This window comes from Pocillopora damicornis, chromosome 12 (assembly GCF_964200805.1).
Source record: "Pocillopora damicornis chromosome 12, jaPocDami1.2, whole genome shotgun sequence".
NCBI classification, from domain to species: Eukaryota; Metazoa; Cnidaria; class Anthozoa; order Scleractinia; family Pocilloporidae; genus Pocillopora; species Pocillopora damicornis.
Window position 1 is genome coordinate 15,107,363 of NC_142681.1, and position 18,585 is coordinate 15,125,947.

Here is an 18,585-nt window from a genome sequence, read left to right on the forward strand (position 1 = left end):
CCTGGAAGAAACTCTTCTACAGCCAGTGCTAAGGAGTTTTATTACAGTTTTTACTCAGAATAATGAAGGGCTGGAAAATAAATTGACGAGAGCTCCGCTTTTAGGCTTGGCTAAATCTATATATTAGAGTTATTATTTATCTTATATGGACTTTAAAAAATTTGTGCCGTATCACGTAGACCTGCATCTCCTCTCATTCTTTCCACTTGTCCGATAAGATCTTAATTTTTCCCTAACGTGAATGCTGACATGCTCATCCGAGGAGATCTAAATTTATACCCAAAGTGAATGTTAACATGACAACCTGTTACTCTCTAAAATCGGACCCTAAATCTGGACATAGCTAGGCTGCTAAACAGTTTCCTATTTCTGAATAAACTGTTATCTTGTTTCTTGTGCGCATTGTGTTGGGTGGTAAGTGGCGCTCGTAAGTCGTTCCGGGGCATCTCCATTGGTCTTTTAATTATGATCAGTTGGGGGACAGACGGATAAGTGACGTCCACATCAAAAAAAAATTAGCTTTGTCTATTACATAAAACAAATGTAATCTATGCTACGGTGGGTCTGTTCATTAACATATCACAGAGGACGTCATAAAGCAGTTGGAACATCAGTGACACGCCTGTGCCTAGTGTACCGTTTTGCTGTTCTTACCACATTATGACTTCGTCTGTGATCTAATACTAGACAGAACCAGGGCAAATTGGACGTTGCGTGACACCGCGAAACATGACAGCGAGAGAGATTTTAAAGATGCATAAGAGTATAAAGGAGCCAAAGCCGAACAATAACACCAAATGCCAGCTCTAGAAAAGATTATAAACTATAAATTTTTTTAGCTCTGCAGGATCAGACCTGCGTGACATTCGAGGTATTTCAACCTAAGATCGCATCTCACTTAATGTTCATTATTGAGTCAAAATTGTCAAACCCTTTAACTTTTCCATCTTTCAAGACCAAAATCTTCTCGCAGTCTTTTATCGTGTTCAAACGGTGAGCTATAGTGATGACAGTCGACTCCTTCAGTTTGTCCCGCACTACATTCCAAATCGTCTGCTCTGTGCCTGGGTCAACATGCGCAGTTGGCTCGTCCAAGACGACGATTTTACTTCGCTGTAGCAGCACACGAGCCAAGCAAATTAACTGCCGCTCTCCAACACTCACATTAGCACCATGTTCCAGCAGTTCGTGATCCAGCTTGGCCTCAAGCCTCCCGACAAAATCTTTCAGTTGCACATCCTCTAAAGCCTGCCATAATTCAGCGTCTCGAAACTTGTCTAAAATATCGAGATTTTTCCTTAAAGATCCGCTAAAAAGAACAGGACTTTGGCCAAGAACTGAGATACCTCGTCGAGCTTGTTGGAGGCCTATCTCTTTAATTGGAACGTCGTCGATAACTACCTCTCCATCAGCATCAGGCATGCGCATGAGAGCTGCTACAAAAGATGACTTCCCAGCTCCCGTACGGCCCGCAACTCCAATCTTTGCTCCTCCTTTGATGCTAAGATTGATGTTCTTCAGCACTTGAGGTCCCATCGGATAGTACGTCAATGATACATCTCTCAACACAATACTTCCTCTCCGAGGCCAGTCTTTTGGCGGTGTTCGTTCTTCTTCGTATCCAGGCTCCTGATCGAGTTGGGTGTAGGTCATAACTCGCTCAACTGACGTCATGTAGTTTTCAACTTCAGACGTTTTTCTAACAGCGTATTGAGTCACGTTCAGAGTTTGGATGACGTAAACAAGAGCGAGACCAGCGTAAGCTGAAAAGAAAAATTAGAACTTCAGTCTATAAATTCCGGACCTGTTTTTTCTCGATAACTCAAAACATATAACGAAAGCTTTACAAGGCTAGGTTACCTAGCCTTGTCCAGGCAGTCACTTAATGGGAAGTACCAAATAAGGCATCTTTTTTACGTCGTTGTTTTGACTCCAAGCTAAGTAGGTGCAGAGGAGTTATCAGCACAAGTTTCCTGTTTTGAATCATAGAAGACACTTGAAAGTTTGCTCTGCACTTAAGCCACCCGAGTTGACTGTCACGTTTCTGTCGTGTTTAGAAACCACCCGTTCATGAGAGAGCACGTATAGTCACACTTATTTTATTATTCAGTTTTTCATACTGTGTTAATACACGACTATACAGATTCTTACTTTACATAAAAAGACTCAAAAATGTTACTAAGAATCTTGAGCTTACCGGCATCTTGAGATACCAAGATTGCAGCCACAGCAAATGCACCGACTAACAAGGAAGCGAGACAATCCAGACGTGTACCGAGCCACCTACCGCTGGCCATCACCATAACATACGCCTGATTATGAACATCTTGATATCTGAGGGGACAAGTTTTTATCACAATAAGTTTTAATAATGGAGTTATTTTTTAGTTGACTGTCAAAAATAAACCGAGTAGTATCGGCTTGATAATTACTTTGATTGGTGATTGGTCCGGCAAACTTCCGCAAAACCAACCACCTATTGGTAGAACGCGTTTGTCAGCGTTTAGTGCCGTTTCCTTGTTTTTGAGTTAAGTCCTCTGTCACTACTTGTGATCTTTTCTTTTGTTTTGATTGGCTTGTTATTGTAAAATAATATTTTCGTTACGACAATCACTCCAAAAAAATCTCAAAGACATTACATCGGGTCTGTACACTGAAGTGAGACCAGTGTCTCCTTTGGCCTGACAATGTAACGGAGCCCTTCAATAAATTTCGCCCGACACCCCTGCCCCTCAAAAAGATGTTACTCTCCAAGGAACATCCGTAAGCTTCTTGCTAAGTATCCGAAAGATCATTTCCGTAACCACATTTCATTCTTTGGTATGCTCCATTCGTCCAGATGAAGTGAGAGCCACTAGAGCCGAGTTTCTTGACGATATGGATACTTTTCCATTAAAAATAGTAAATTCGCCAAAAACAGACCAGTTCTTAATTGTTCACTATCACAACTCCATCTTGTATGCTAAGTATAACATTTATCAGAAGGAGAAGACGAGTGCCACTCGTCTGTATCTCCTGTTAATTAAACTCATAATGGTAATAGGACTGAGTGGAGTTCAATTCGGGCAGTAATCATACGAGTGATTAACAAAAGGGGACGACTGCGAGGCGGGAGTCTGACTTTTTTAACCACGAGTATTATTAAAGGCACGATTGCACGACATGACGTTCTCTTACCAATTGATCAAAACTGTGACAAAATTAGAGAAAGAAACTAACATCGCTTATACGTTCCATACATTTGTTATAGTTTCGACTAATTGTGAAATTTCTACGTCACGCGATCTTGTTGATTGACGGTTCATATTATGCGACTGTTGAAATCCTATCAGAAGGATGAAAACCGCACAGAACAATTACTGTAGTCCCACAACTGGTAGTAAACCCTCGTGCCTCTTTCGGATAGCTTCGTTTCGCCACCGTGCCTCGTACCGAAAGGTCCACTTGCTGACCAGTGTCTCAGCACGTACCGGATAGGATTACAAAAGACACGTGATGCCATTTCGCGTATTGCCGGCAAATTTAAAAAAATAGCTCACAGAAAACGAGCGACTATAAGTCACTATTGACCTGTGCATTTATCGGCTCTGACACCACAAACTTAATCAATGTCTTTGACATACCTGTAGAGTGCATCCACAAAATCTGTCTGTCTTCCTCTCGTACGAATCGTGTCCAGTCCTATCAGGGTCTCCGAAAAATGAGCGAACACTGGGCTTCGGGATATCGACTCTAACCTCTTTAGTTCTCTGGCAGTCTTCAAGTAATAATTGGATAGAAAAACGACCAACATGGAAATTGGAACAACAAGAAACATCAGCCAAACATTTGTGACAACTGTTACCAGAATTTGGCCAAATATCACCAAGAGCATCTGCATTGCCGCCAGGAATGTTTTGGGCAACATCTCATCTACGCAGCCAATATCATTGGAGAAACGATTTAGGATTCTTCCCACTGGATTAGAATCAAAGAACAGGACAGGTGCTTGTAAAATGGCCACAACCATTTTATCGTGAAGATGCTCGGCGCACTTCAGACAAACAAGGAAGAATCCGTAAGCCCGAACAATAGTTAATATAAAACACGCGCCAACCAGACAGGCAAGGACAGATAGATAAGTCTTGTTCTTCTGATCCTCTGGGTTTAGCCTTGCAAGAAACGACAGCCACAAGTCGGGAGCAATTATGATGGCTGAAAGAAATACCATTAAAATGCAGTGGTTGAAATGCACTTTTGTATGATCGCTCAGTTGAACATTGTAAGATTTATTGGGCCTAGACACAACTCGCCTGGATTACCTTCTACCGTTAACGTCTTGGAGATGTTTATGCAAGCACCACAACGTCACAGAATATATGAGGCAGTCAACCATGTCACACATAAATATTATTAAAAAACTGCTTTTGGTCTCAGAAAGTTAGTCTGTAGAGCGAGTTGTTATTCGACCTTTTCATGCGAGTGGAGGCAAGTGTAAGGCAAACGCGAGGAGAAAAACACCAGCTCTTCATTTCGCGCGTAACTCGCCATTCACTCGCGCTTGCCTCGCGCTTGTACGAGCAAGTGAGATATCGGGAACATGGTCAGAAGTTTGCGCAGTGTCTCTCAATGCTACCTGCTAATCTAAAAAGAACTTTTATTCTTGGTTAAAAGCATAGCCATTGTGAAACGATTTGCACGAAACAGAATAAAAGAATAGAAGAAACGAAATATAGAAACAAGGTCTGACCCAAGGTTTGTAGCTCAGTCTAACAATAAGTTTACCTTGAGTAATGAGACTTAAACCAACCATTCCAGTTAGCGTCAAAGGATGTGCTCCACTTCTGAAATAGTCCCAATAAAGCTTGGTTGTCACAACTCCGCTTGAACGATCCTCCCTTGCTATCTCCAAACTCTTCGCTTCATTGGGCAGAGAATGTATTTTCTGGCACTTTTCAGCATCATTGTCTTCTTCTTTATCTTCCCAGCAGAACGGCTCAGATGAGTCCGTTTTGTCCTTCAGAGCTGCTTTATAAAGCGGGTCAACAGTTGAATTGATTACACCTTTTTCTTGCAGCTCAGTAAAGCGTCCCTTGTCGAGGACACGTCCTTTGTACAACACAATCACTTCATCAGCGTTTTCCATGTGCTGTTGCTGATGAGAGGCAAACAGAACGATTTTATCGCCCAGTAGATCTTTGATGCACTTGTTAAAGATGTGTTGGCCAACTTTAAAATCGACAGCACTCAGTGGATCATCCAATAGATAAATATCTCCGTCAGAATAAACTGCACGAGCTAAACTTACTCTCGCCTGTTGTCCTCCACTCAGAACCTCTCCGCGTTCTCCAACGACTGTTTGGTCACCATCAGGTAACCGCTGAAAGTCTTCTTTCAGAGCACAGACGTCGATTATTCTTTCGTACTTGGACTCCTTGTAGGGTTGACCAAACAGAATGTTTTCTTTTATCGTTCCCGAGAACACCCAAGCAGTCTGAGGCAAGTAAATAACAGACCCTTGATAATCAATCGTCCCACTGGTGTTCGAAGTTTCACCAGCGATCGCTGAGAGCAGAGTAGACTTACCACTTCCAACCGGTCCGGTGATGACTGTTAAACTCTTTGAAGGTGCAAAGAGGTTGATATCCTCAAGAATAAATTCCTCTTCATGATGCGTTTTTGCGTAGCTTAAATTTGACACACATAATATAGTAGGCCCTAATTCTCTTGATTCACGAGAGAGGGAAACTTTCTCCGTATTTTCCTCTTCTTTTTTCAAGTAACTGCGACTTAGGTAAGTTGCGGTACTTTTCGCTTTTTGTTGAGGCTCGTTGCTTAAATCACTCTCCGAGGCTTGCAACAGATTTTCCAGAAGAAGGAATTCTTCGATTCTTCCGAGCGAAACGTAGGCGTCATACGTTACCATTAAACCTGATGTCATATTCAACATACCACTAAATTTTAGAACACCCATAAACGACAGCAGCATGAAAACATTGGCGGGCGTGAGGGTCTGGCCTGTAAGCACCATAATAATTACTGACACCAGAGTGGCCAGTGGCGTTGCACTGTATAACAAGGCATCAATACTTGACTGAATGGCTGTCCTCTTTGAAATGACGCTGATTTCATTTCTGCAGATAAAAGTTGTTTGTGAGTTATGTGGGCATTCTGTCGAACCAATTCGTCCTCTGTGACCTCTCTAATTTGAAATATAAAGGAGGTGAGTGGGCAGCAAGCGCACCCTTTCTCATCGTTCACTTCTTTGTGAAAGTGCGTCTTTTGCGAACCCACGACAGCGTATGAAAAATAATACCAAATGAAGTCAAGTTAGACTCAATGAGATGTTCTACCTATGATAATGAACGATTATGCTCCGAAGTGGAGGTGATATTACAATATTTTCGGATGCAAATCCCGAACGAGTCGCTCGAAGATGAATTGCAAAGGATATTCGGAATTTGAGTAGCCAATCAGAGTGCACTTTTAACACTTTCTACTCAGTAGATACTGATATTTATTGACTAACCGGCCAGTCCTATGGTTATGAAATGGGTTACATGAGACATTTTTTTTTGTTTGAACTGCTTAGCTAATAAAGCTCTCAGTGGAGACAAAACATATTTGTGGATTTTGAATAATTTAGGTCAACAATCAAGGGGATGAATAAAGATAGTTGTTTTAGCCTACTTCTGATGAAAACTGACAATTTACCTTACCTTCTTACATGTTTTATCTTTCGTCTATATTCGTCCTCCCACGCATGCGTTTTGACCGCGCGGATCCCGGAAACTACTTGATTCATTTGGGAGATTCGCTGATCGGACACTGTAGCTGTGCGCAAGCGCAGCTTAGCATTAACATAGGACAAAACGGCAAAGTACGGCATAAGAACACACAGAAGGAACACACCCATAACAGCCTGCCAGCCAATCAAATTGTAGATAAGGAATATTGTCCCTACATAAGCAGGGACTGCGAAAACGGCTGAGACAAAAAACTTGACTGTCTCTTCTTCCATTCTTTTAACATCATTGGATATCAGGTCGAGTAAACGTCCTGCAGTGAATTTCAGTAACGTCTGCTTGCTGAGTAGAAGTGTCTGAAAGAGAGCACAGATTAGACATTAGAGAAGTATGTTCCATACACCATATGATTTTAATCTACGGCATAAAGACATCCGTTCCTGCGTTTCGAGACGAGAGTAAACAAACCTTCACCAAATTATCTTTAAATGTGAAAAAGAGCCACAACTAAGGCGCCATTTTGAATCTCGCTAAGAAGCGTGGCCTTATACGTTAAGGTTTCTTTCTACTTCCCCGTTAACTGCAGGCTACATAATTGTTTGTTTCTTCGATTCTTTTCTTTGGTAAGGGGGATTGCTTGCTCTCGCAGAAGCACCAGCAATGATGTTCAATTACCCTCTCCTTCAGGGTCTCCATATGGCATAAGCTGATTACAATCGATCAGATTTCTGGAAAAATTATTTCTGGGTCGGATAGATAAAGGTGTTTTTTCGGCTTAGTTTGGGGTGTTTAGGGTATTATATGAGCCTATCACAAGTGCATAGAATACTCTTTAGGATCGTGCCTACCTTTTGGTACACCAGTCCCCTCAGGGCGCTTCCTATTTTGATCCCCAATATTTCACATCTGTAGCTATCCTGGTGTATACCAAGACCACCGATCAAACCATTGAGACACATAGCTAATGCGCAGGCGTAGAGCCGATAAGTATTCTCTGCCTCAGTTGACATAAGCTTAGAAACAAGATACCCGAGGAACAGTGGAAAGAGAAGGCGAGAAGTTGTGCACAATATATTCCCCATCAAAATGATGATAACATCCTTGGCAGAAAGCATATAAAACACGCTTTTCCAAAGTTTGGGCCTTTTCCCATTCATCTTGCAATGATGTTTCTCGCTTTCCCAGCTTTTTCGAAGCTTGTCGGTGACAAAACGGCCAGAGTTCTCGTCTGACAAGGGTAAAAAGTCATTTTGATCCAAAGGTCTTTGACTGCCCTTTTTAAGGACTTCGTTCATCCAACGAAAAAAAAGTGAAGATACAAAACTGACTTTTTCATCTTTATCACCAGAGATTTTCATGTAACCGCTTTTTGGTGCCATCACTTGAGACCTACAAAATACATAGCCATTATTAGCATGTTAAACGCAATGCCCAAATGTCTGTGCATGTTGTTCTAGGATTTCAGAATCAACTTGCCCCCTAAGAGTTGTAAACTTACATAAAATCCAATAATAGCTTAAAACAAAATGGTAAATAACCGTCATTGAATAAGCTTTGTGCTCGAAGAGTGTCGAGTTTCCTTTCTCTACTTTTTATGAACGTTTAATTTTCTTGGCATAGTTAGCGTAACAGCGCGGTTGCTACTCTTGTGAGCCTGTTGAGTTCCAGGCTCCCTCTAGATAGAAACCAAATAACAGGAAAACATTATCTTACAATTATTTGAGGAAGCAGCGTGCAACCAACTTTTCATTTGGAATGGAGTTTCCACAATTTTTCACTATTCCGCTTTCCTTCTTGTCTCCCATAAGCAAGAACTTGGCGCACACATGACAAACTATTACTTATAAAAATAAATCAAATTTTTTTTCTTTCATTTTACGTCCATTGAGGCGTAAAATAAAATTTCATAAGCGAGAAAACGTCATTTTTTTCTCAAGCTGAAAATAAGCGTATAATACTTTAAAATTGGATACTTATCGAAGTCGATTGCGTGATAGGTCATGAATGAATTTGTCAGTGTCTCGCGAAATGAAACAGTCGAAATTCTGGAGCCAACAAAGCGCGGTCTGCACGGTCTGTACGGTCTGTACGGTCTGCACGGTCTGCAGGGTCCGCACAGTTTGCAGTCTGCAGTCTGCGTTTTAGCATAACATCTCCTGGGAGCTAGCCCACACAATCAAAGCTTTTAGCTAGACGATACATATATACATATACCACGCTGAGTGAAAGGGGACTTGTTTTGAAAGTTTTGAAATGCATTTTCAAGTAGATTTTAAGACTCTGGGGACAGAAAACAAGTTGAACTAGGACTAACTTCCCTGCAGCCGGACACGGTCTCCAGAAACGTAAGTACTAAAACATGGAATGACCTACCTAAAACCACTTACAACCGCATAAAACCACCTACAGCTAACTAAAACAACTTAAAAACCACCTACAATCAATGATTTTTGAAAATACTTGAGCCTGCGACCCTCTTGAGACATTGACTGGTCAGCAGCCGCCTTCTATTAAAGGAACAGCGCTCCTTTCCAGAAGCTTTTTTCGCGCGTCAAAAAAAAAGACTAACCAAAACCGAAAAACGCGCATGAAAAGCCTATGGCACCTAGGGTAAACAAAGAACAAAAATCGGAATATTAATAGTAAAATAGTATTTGATAGGTGGTTGTAGGTGGTTTCAGGTGCTTTTAGGTGATGTTAGGTGTTGTGGGTGGTTTTGATGGATCTAGGTCATTCCATGTTTCAATAACGACCTCTCAAGAAGACGAAATGCCCAGAAGTCAGAATTTTTCACAAAATTTCCACCGAAATATCAGATGATTGCTTCGAACTGTTAAGCGATTCAAAAAATTAACTTGCTTTTTTAGTGGACAAATTCTTCGAGCTTGTAATGTTGCTGGGTTGTCGACGCTTCTGATCAGACTGCCGGGCACGGTCACGTAAACGCTAAATGCCCGGCAGTCAGAAGTTTTCTCCAAAGTGCCACTAAATGATTTCTTGAAACCTCTAAAGAGAATCAGAGTGTTTGTTTAGAAATGTCATGCGATTTCAACAATTCTGCGAGCTAGTGGAAAAGCTAACATCAATGCTCTTTCAATTTTTTGGCGGTTTAACGAAGCTCTTGGTAAAAACGTGATCAAGGTCCGTTCAAATCTGTCTGCCGCCGTTGACGACCGTTATAGTGTGAGCGGAAAACATTCGTTCCTCTTTCTTCTTGGCTAGAAATAATTTTGGAAACGTTGTCTGGAAATTTTTTCCAATGAAGAATGGACCGCAGCATGACTTAAATTAATAGTTCATATCGAAATTTTCGACTTCAGTTGTTATCTGAATAGTGCCGCGCCATAGATTCTTTCGTTCTAATAAGTTTGACAAATCATTCGTTAACAGTCTGAAGTCCTGTTCAAAGTTTTCTAAGAGTACAGTAAACTGGACCTTAATTTCAATCGCACTAAACTTGACTTGCACTGATTCTGGACTCCCACGCATAAAAGTAATTTAAAACAAAAATGTTCCTCAAAAGTGACATAATCCTCTAGACGTATCACTGCTTTCCGTGGGAGCGATTATAACTCACCCTCCGCTTTTCCTAAGGTTTCCCTGTCATACCGTAGATATCATTGTACTCCCTTTTGCTGGGATGCACTTTGAGAGTGAAGTTTGGACTTGACACCGTGCGGGCGTCCGTATAAATGAAACACCTCCTCCCTGGTGTTATATTACGCAACCTCATCAAAATTTCCCACTATCTACTAGGTGTTCCGTTGACCTCTATCAGACGTTGAAAAAAGCAGACCTCGAAAACACTGACTTCGAAAACGTAGTCTATGTATTACTCGAAAAGCCCTAAGGCTCTTGGTGCCTCTCCTGTGTAAACAATTTTCTTTATCTTTTTCCCTCTTTGTGTTTTTCCAATACTTTCATGCGAGCCGTTGGATGGGCAAATGTCGCAGACAGTGACTTAATTTTAAAGAGTGCTGGCTTTCGCTATTGATGGGAACCTGCAAAACAAGACAACAATTTCCCGTGTGTATTTGTCAACAAAATTGTCACAAAATTCCCTAACAAAAGGATTAAAATAGTATTCTGAACGTGGTTTCAGGTGGTTTTAGGTGGTTTTAGATGGATGGAGATTCCATGTTTTGATAACGACCTCTCAAGAAGACGAAATACCCGGCAGTCAGAATTTCTCACAGAATTTCCACCGAAATTAAGGTTCTTTCAAACTTCGTGGGAATATCAGATGATTGCTTAGAATTGTTAAGCGACTCCAAAAATTATCTTGCTCTTTTGGTGGACAAACTCTTCGAGGTTTTAATATTGTTCGGTTGTCGACGCTTCTAAATGCCCGGCAGTCAGAAATTTTCTCCACAGTGCCACTTAATGGTTCTTTGAAACCTCTTAACAGTATCAGAGCGTTTGTTTAGAAATATCATGCGATTCCAAAAATTTACTTGGTTTTTTAGTAGACAAATTCTCCGAGCTAGTGAAAAAACTAACATCAATGCTCTTTCAATTTTTTGGCGGTTTAACTAAGCTCTTGGTAATTACATGATCAAGGTCCATTCAAATCTGTCTGCCGCCGTTGATGACCGTTGTAGTGTGGGCGGAAAACATTCGTTCCTTTTTTTTTTTGGCTAGAAATAATTTGGAAAACGTTGTCTGGAAATTTCTTCCAATGAAGAATGGACCGCAGCATGACTTTAATTAATAGTTCATATTCAAATTTTCGACTTCAGTTTTATATAAATAGTTCCTCGCCATAGATTCTTTTGTTCTAATAAGTTTGACAAATCATTCATTAAAAGTCTGAAGTCCTACTCAAAGTTCTCTGAGAGTATAGTAAACTGGGCCTTAATTTCAATCGCACTAAACTTGACTTGCACTGATTCTGGACTCCCCCGCATAAAGATAATTTAAAACAAAAATGTTCCTCAAAAGTGGCATCAGCCTCTAGAGGTATCACTGCTTTCCGTGGGAGCGATTATAACTCACCCTCCGCTTTTCCTAAGGTTTCCCCGTCATACCGTAGATATCATTGTACTCCCTTTTGCTGGGATGCACTTTGAGAGTGAAGTGTATTCAATTTATAAGCACAGAAAGCAAGCACTTTGAGACCCGTAACTTTAAGCGCTAATTCATCCCTTTGATAAATGAGTGCGACGATAATTTTCATCATGACGAGGGCTCTTCACTAAACCAAATGTTGATGATGATAAACTTATCATGTTATCTGTTCATGAAACAGGCATCAAAATGCAGCTTGTATACATCCGTAAAACCTTGGCGCAGTAAATTCGCAATTTAAGATACCGTGTCGAACCAGTATTTAGTGGTTACCCACGGGGAATAGCGGGTTTACCGCTCGAAACAGGTTTACCGCTTTAAAACGACAAAAAACGCCATGTTTTGTCATAATAGACCACTTTTTTTACAAAAACTCTCTCAAAAGTTCTACTTACATTGACTCTGGGAGATAAACGTGGATTTAAAAGTAGTATTCTGAAGGTGAAGGCGCTGTTGTCGACAATATAACGCAAATTAATGGTGAAATGATCACTATAAATTATTTCGTGGTTCAACACTCAAGCATAGTTTGCTTGAGTGTTGGGAACTGTATGATACTTTAATTATTCTTAATTTGATTGACATTTGTAAGTGATTTTCTTCGCTCTGACGAAGGGCTAAAACTCAAAACGTTACTTTAGAATCTCTTTCAGACGGCCAGTAAGTAAAAACATGGCTTACCGTTGATGAGGATACGGAAAGCTTTGCTCATCAACCGTGCCTTTTACATAAAGGTTCGCTTGCCGGCCATTGCGGCGACATTGGTTTGAGGAAATGAAGGGGAACGATGCTACAGAAAACTCCGTTAGGAAAATAATGGATATCAAACTCTTACAGAATAAGCTTCAGATTCAACGTGCTCGTGCTCAGTTGTCAGGACAACTAAATGTGTGACACAAAGCTCGGGGTATAGCAGATAAGTTAGTGTTAACAACTGAGTTGAAAACGTATCGAGTCGCTTTGACGAAGGGCTAACGCTCGAAACGTCAGCTTTTTTACCCTTTGCGGTGGCTAATTTACGTTTTCAACTCAGTTGTTAACACTAAATTACCTAATAGATGTGAGGCTGTGTAAGCAAATAATTAGCAACATGCGTTTTGAGCGGGAAATCAAAATAGTTGAGCTTGTATTTGAACAGCAATTCTCAGTATTTTTCAACTTTTAATTAGCTCGCAAAGCAACACACCGGCAGAACTAAAGCTTTATCAACCGCAGGAAATTGTTATAATTTAAGTTTGTGGAGAAAAGGTTTCCAGAAAACAGACTAAAAAGGGTTCATCAACAAAGAGAAGCGAACTACGAAGGATCCGAGAAAGAAGAGGAGGTAAGTCGTGTCTTATCTGGGTTTTCTCTTGCGCTAAGGCCCAGAAAAATTCAAACCTTGTTTTTCCCAATCTTCGTTTGATACTAGCTTCATTGTATAATTCAAATCACGTTTCGGTAAAACAATGACTTTTACATCCACCGCTGTAAAACCCTCGCGTCGGTTCATCGCTCGAATAACAATTCAAAGTGTTTGCATTCTTAAAATTATTTCTTTTCCTACCTTTTGTAATGTTTAACACAGTCGTGGTCTTTAGGGAAGATAAGTTATCTTAAGGATAATTTCTTTCCTGGAAAGTTTTAAAATGATAGCGAACGGCGTGAGCAAGTTTCTATCGTTCTCTCTTCAGGTTTACATCATTCGTTTAAAGAAATCGCGCTCTGTTAAAAATTTTTGGTTTTACCCTAAAAACGAAGTAATAGTCTTTCCCAAAATTGAAATAATGAACGAGGTTGAGTCAGCGATGTTCATGATTCTCATGTGAGAACCCGTCAAACATCTGAGAACTAAATTACCGAGCGCAAATATGTGGTGCAAACAAACTCACGATTAAAATGGAGTTAATCCTACTGCAGGAGGAGTGAACTTCATTGTTTGCTCATGGTACTTTTCAGTGCGATGTATTCATGCTTTCTACTCGATTTGTTCAAGAAATGGTTTGTCTCACAAAACATGGCGCCACTTTATCTTCGCGCAACATCTCAAGGCTTACTTAATGCTCGGGTTATGATGAACATGCTTGCGATACAATAATTTTTTCCTAATGCTGGAAACTGAAGAATCAATCTCTGAAATTGATAGTCATCACATTTTTCAAGAAGCGTCCGAGTTGTGATCATGTAATTAAACGGGGTCCTGGCAATTCGAACTCACAAGCACGCAGGTAAGCACATGGTTAGCGTAAATAATTGTTATTTACAGTTGTCGAATTCGAGTTTTTGAGATTCCGTTTCTGTAACCTTCATGGATATTTTCTGTTGAATTCCTTGAGGTACAATCTCCGAAGTTCATACGTGATTATGAACGATAAGTTCGTATCGGCATCATAATTTTAGGGAGTTTTGTTCACACATTATCAGTTTACAATCCGTTAACCATTTCCAAACCTGCTTGGATATTTGCTTTTGAATTAATTGAGTCACACTCTCGGAATTTCATTAGTAATTAAGAAAGACAGATCCGTATATGTAGCGCAAGTGAGGCGCATTTTTAAATTTCCATAAGATTTTGGCAAACTATATATGCTTAATTTCGTAAAAAAGGCTGCCGTTATTCATCGTGGTGAATAACAATAAAAGCTAAGTTTTCCGTTTGTCTCACGATGTAGTCACGTGTGATGTAGATCGCGACGTTTCGACTGCTACTGATACTGCTAGTCTTCTTCAGGCGATGAGGTCGACTGGTCATGCGTGATCTTATAAAGCATGATGCTCTGCTGTGAATAGCTGTTTTTTTCAACTGCTCTGATTGGTGCATTTCGGACCTTGCTGTTTCACTCAGTGATTTGCTCCCTCGGCGGTCCGCTGTCCCACGGCTCTCTTGTTGTTGTGTTTTTTGATCGTGGGCATCCACGCTTCTGGAATTTCTATTTTACTATCCCTGTTGATGCTGTCAGGGTGAAGTCTTACATCAATTACCTCTTTGACCCTGCGCATGTAGTAATAAGGGTCACGATCCAGAAACTTTATTTCGTTCTAGAGTGGCTTGTGTCCGGTGTTGTGGGCATGCTCTGAAACGGCAGAGGTCTCGGTATGGACGAGTCGGATGTCTCGATCGTGCTCCTTAATTCTGTCTTGCAAACTACGCCATCTGTGTTAGCCGGGTCTACAGCGTCTTTTGGTCGTACTAGCTGAGATCTTAGCGTAGTCTCCGACTTGAAAACAGCGCGTACGCCTTGTTGTTGTAAGCAACGGCGAAGCTGTTCGGACAGACCTTTGACATGAGGTAAAACCGCAGTAGCTTTGAACTCGTTGGCTTGTTCGGCACTGTTGTTTGGTTTCCCTGTCTTAGTAAGTTTCTGCAAGAAAGAAAAAAGGATATTCATTAGAAACCAGAACAGATGACAGATGTTTTTTTCTCCTTGGAGATGACAAGACGTTTGGCGCGCTCGTAAAGGCACTTAACAATACCGCGTTTTACTGATTGAGGGTGGTGTGAGTCATACGCTAAGTATTGATCGGTGTGCGTGGCCTTCCTGTGTACGCTGGCGGTGAGGCGGCCGTCACGTTCTCTTAGAACTTCGGTGTCTAGGAAGGCGAGTTTTTTGTCATTCTCTGTCTCCATGGTGAAGCGGATGGAAGGCTGCTGGTTGTTTAGATGCTGTAAGAAGTCATACACGTTTCCGCGATTCAAGATGGTAAAGGTATCGTCCACGTAGCCTGGCTACACGTGGATACAGGCGGCTGTGTCACCGGTTGATACATCGTATGTTGACGAAACTAACTGGGTTATTAATTTATCTTCTAGGTCCCTTAGCGATGCCGAGAAAGCCCTACTGAAGAAAGGACTGAACTTCGCCGTAACTCCTGCGAATATTCCTGCCACAGAGATCATTGCCAAGGTCGAAGCAGCCGTAAGACAACTCGACGCCGAACAAGCAGATACTGTCAGAAGAGCTGTTAACGGAACTCTTCAACAGGCAGAACCACCAGGGCTAACATCACGAAAGAGATGCGAGATGCACTTAAAAGCCTGAAAGAAGACGAGTCCATCATGGTTCTCCTAGTAGACAAAGGGCGCGCTAGCGTAGTCATGGATACCGACACCTACCGAGCTAAGATGTCTACGCTTATTGAGAACGGACCGTACCAGCTCCTCAATAAAGATCCGACAGACTGTCTGACCTGCAAGTTGTCAGAAAAGCTGCTTACCTTGAAGCGAGGCGGATATCTATCAGACGCCGTTTGCAACAAGATCAGACCCCTACACAAACAGCCACCGAGAATCAACGGTTTACTGAAGATTCATTAGGCTGATGTACCGCTAAGACCTATTGTGTCGTGCCTAAACACCTTTGCATATGATTTATCCTCTTGCCTAGCCAACATCTTGTCTTCTTTAACAGGAAACTCAGAGCATACGGTAACCAATTCAGCTCGCTTCGTATCCATCGTCAGCAATGAGACGACCCTAGACAATGAGATCATGGTATCTTTCAACGTAGAGTCGCTGTTTACCAACGTTCCTATCGACGCTGCTGTACAAGCCGCACTGCAGAAACTCGAGAATGGCCCTTGCTTTGCAGACCGCACCACGCTAACGCCTGCACCGATCGCTGACCTTTTGACCCTCGTACTGAGATCCACCTACTTCCAGTATAACGGATTGATTTACGAGCAAAAAGACGGCGCCACCATGGGGAGTCCGGTTTCCGCTGTTTTCATCCTTGTAAAGAGATATTACACATTTCTTAAACTAAAATCTGAATCATGACGTCAACTTAATTTCAATGAGTTTGAAACTTCATTGTACATAAAAACACTTTACTAGAGGGTGTTACATTTATTTGCTGTCTTCCTGGTACATATGATTACAGAACCCTTTAACTTTCAAGATTTCATGAGTAATTCTCTTTACTGTCTGCCATACAATTTATGTGATTAAGAAAGATGTTTTTTCGTCTTATCACGAGCGTGGGACAAAGAAGAAATTCTGAGTCCCCATGAGGAATCGAACCTCAGACTTTCGGATCTGCGCTCCCGTGCCCTACCACTGAGCCACAGAGACTCTACGGTGAGAAAGGTCTATTACGAAGTTCATATGGCACGCGTCCTGCATACTGCTAGGATCAGCAATGCCCATAGCATACTGTTTTTAGATAGAAATAGTAGAGATGGTAAGTTATGAGCTCGGTAAAGAATTAAGAAAGATGTTTTTTCGTCTTGTCACAAGCGTGGGACAAAGAAACAATTCTGAGTCCCCATGAGGAAATTGGGGGTGCGGCTTATCTGATCTAATGCCTGGTTATTAAGCTTCGACTGTTGCGCCCATGTTCTTGTTGTAATGCAAAATTCTATGGAAAAACTGTGTTGAATGAAGAAATTCTTATCAACAAATACCAGAAAAAGATCAATCATATGTCAAAGTTAGTAGAAACGACGTTCATTATATTGAATTGCTAAAATTGTGGGTAAAACTTGAAGTGTTTTCCGTTGCAATGTTGAAAGTGAGTTCACGTTCGATGAACAGTGGATGAAGAAGACTTCTTAAGACTCGACTTTGGATTTCTTTTGATTTCTTTTAAAAGACTTTTTTTCCAAAATTTGAGCAGCTAAATTCAGGGTGCGGCTTATCTGCGGGTGCGGCTTATCTGCGGGTGCGGCTTATCTGCGGGTGCGGCTTATCTGCGGGGCTTTACGGTAATTAGATTTTGGATTCTACATTCCAACTGGGTGAGATTATGTCATGCTTCATTATGGTTTGTTTACATGGAAAGGTAATTGTTATTATGGCTTCACAGATGTTTTGATTGCCGTCGCAATTAACATTCGTAACAAAGTTTTATTTAACATAGAATGTTTTAAGAACTTTCTTCCTATCTTTTCAATACCATTTACTATTTCTGGAGCACAATTCAAGGAAGCAGATTATTCAAAAATATATAACTGTTAATTCAGGTAATTATTTGATTATGTGAGTAATCTTATATTTTTCCACATGTAACAGGATGATCAAGCTGACGATAGCCTCCAAAAGGAGTGAACTCCATTGTGACAATTAGGTGACTAATTTGGAAACTTGAGCACTTGATAAACACGTCCTTGGCTTGCAATTCTGATGATTACAGTTTGCTGAGGTAATTGAAATGTCAGTCTCCACGCAGGAACTTTCTTGACCTGTACAGTCATATGCTATGAGATAACTTTAGAAAAATTCATTTGTGTCAGTAGACACAAATTAACGATTTCCTATAAGCATGAACATTTGAGAGAAGTTATGGTGGTAATCGACCCTTTCTTTGCTATGATGCATAGGGCGTGATGATTGTAAAGTATATCTTTTAGCTTTCGAGCTTTCAACTTTGTATTAATTGTAACTGTTTGCCATATCTATTTCTCTGTTCCTTAAGCCCTCGAAGTTGAAGCAAGTGATAACCTGACTTCTTTTGTTTGGAATTGTATGATTACATAATTTTGCTGTGTAAGTTACCACTTTGTAACATGTAATATTATTATTTAGATTGCATTAAATACTCTTGCTCAAGCTTTTATTAATGCATTCTGTTTCTTTCCAATGCTCATACCCAAACTAAACACTAATATAAGGAATTGGTCACACGATATGTGAGTTTTAAAGGGTTGGAAATCTGGAGAAGCAAGGATCCTCCTTTAATTAGGACTGAAATTAACGGGGGCCCTGTTATTTTGATTCATGTTTTTACTTTGACCTGCCTCCTCCCCTGTAATGTTTAGGGCACATAGATAAAGAGAACATTTTTTGTATTTTAACGCATGAAAGTTAAATTAATTG

The 18,585-nt window shown here is 40.8% G+C and overlaps 1 protein-coding gene and 1 pseudogene across 1 annotated transcript; one reads left to right on the top strand and one right to left on the bottom strand.

The window, feature by feature from the left end:
- Window positions 1–24: 24 nt before the first annotated feature.
- LOC149036683 (ATP-binding cassette sub-family C member 4-like) lies at window positions 25–8,104 on the bottom strand. The gene is made up of 6 exons (XM_089189049.1): window positions 7,574–8,104; window positions 6,699–7,081; window positions 4,765–6,113; window positions 3,624–4,194; window positions 2,198–2,334; window positions 25–1,763 (listed from the first exon to the last, which is right to left on the bottom strand). The coding sequence occupies exons 1-6, from the start codon at window positions 8,102–8,104 to the stop codon at window positions 895–897; spliced, it is 3,840 nt and encodes a 1,279-aa protein (XP_089045175.1). The 3' UTR covers window positions 25–894.
- Window positions 8,105–15,397: 7,293 nt separating this feature from the next.
- Window positions 15,398–16,548, top strand: LOC149036684 (uncharacterized; annotated as a pseudogene).
- Window positions 16,549–18,585: the final 2,037 nt, after the last annotated feature.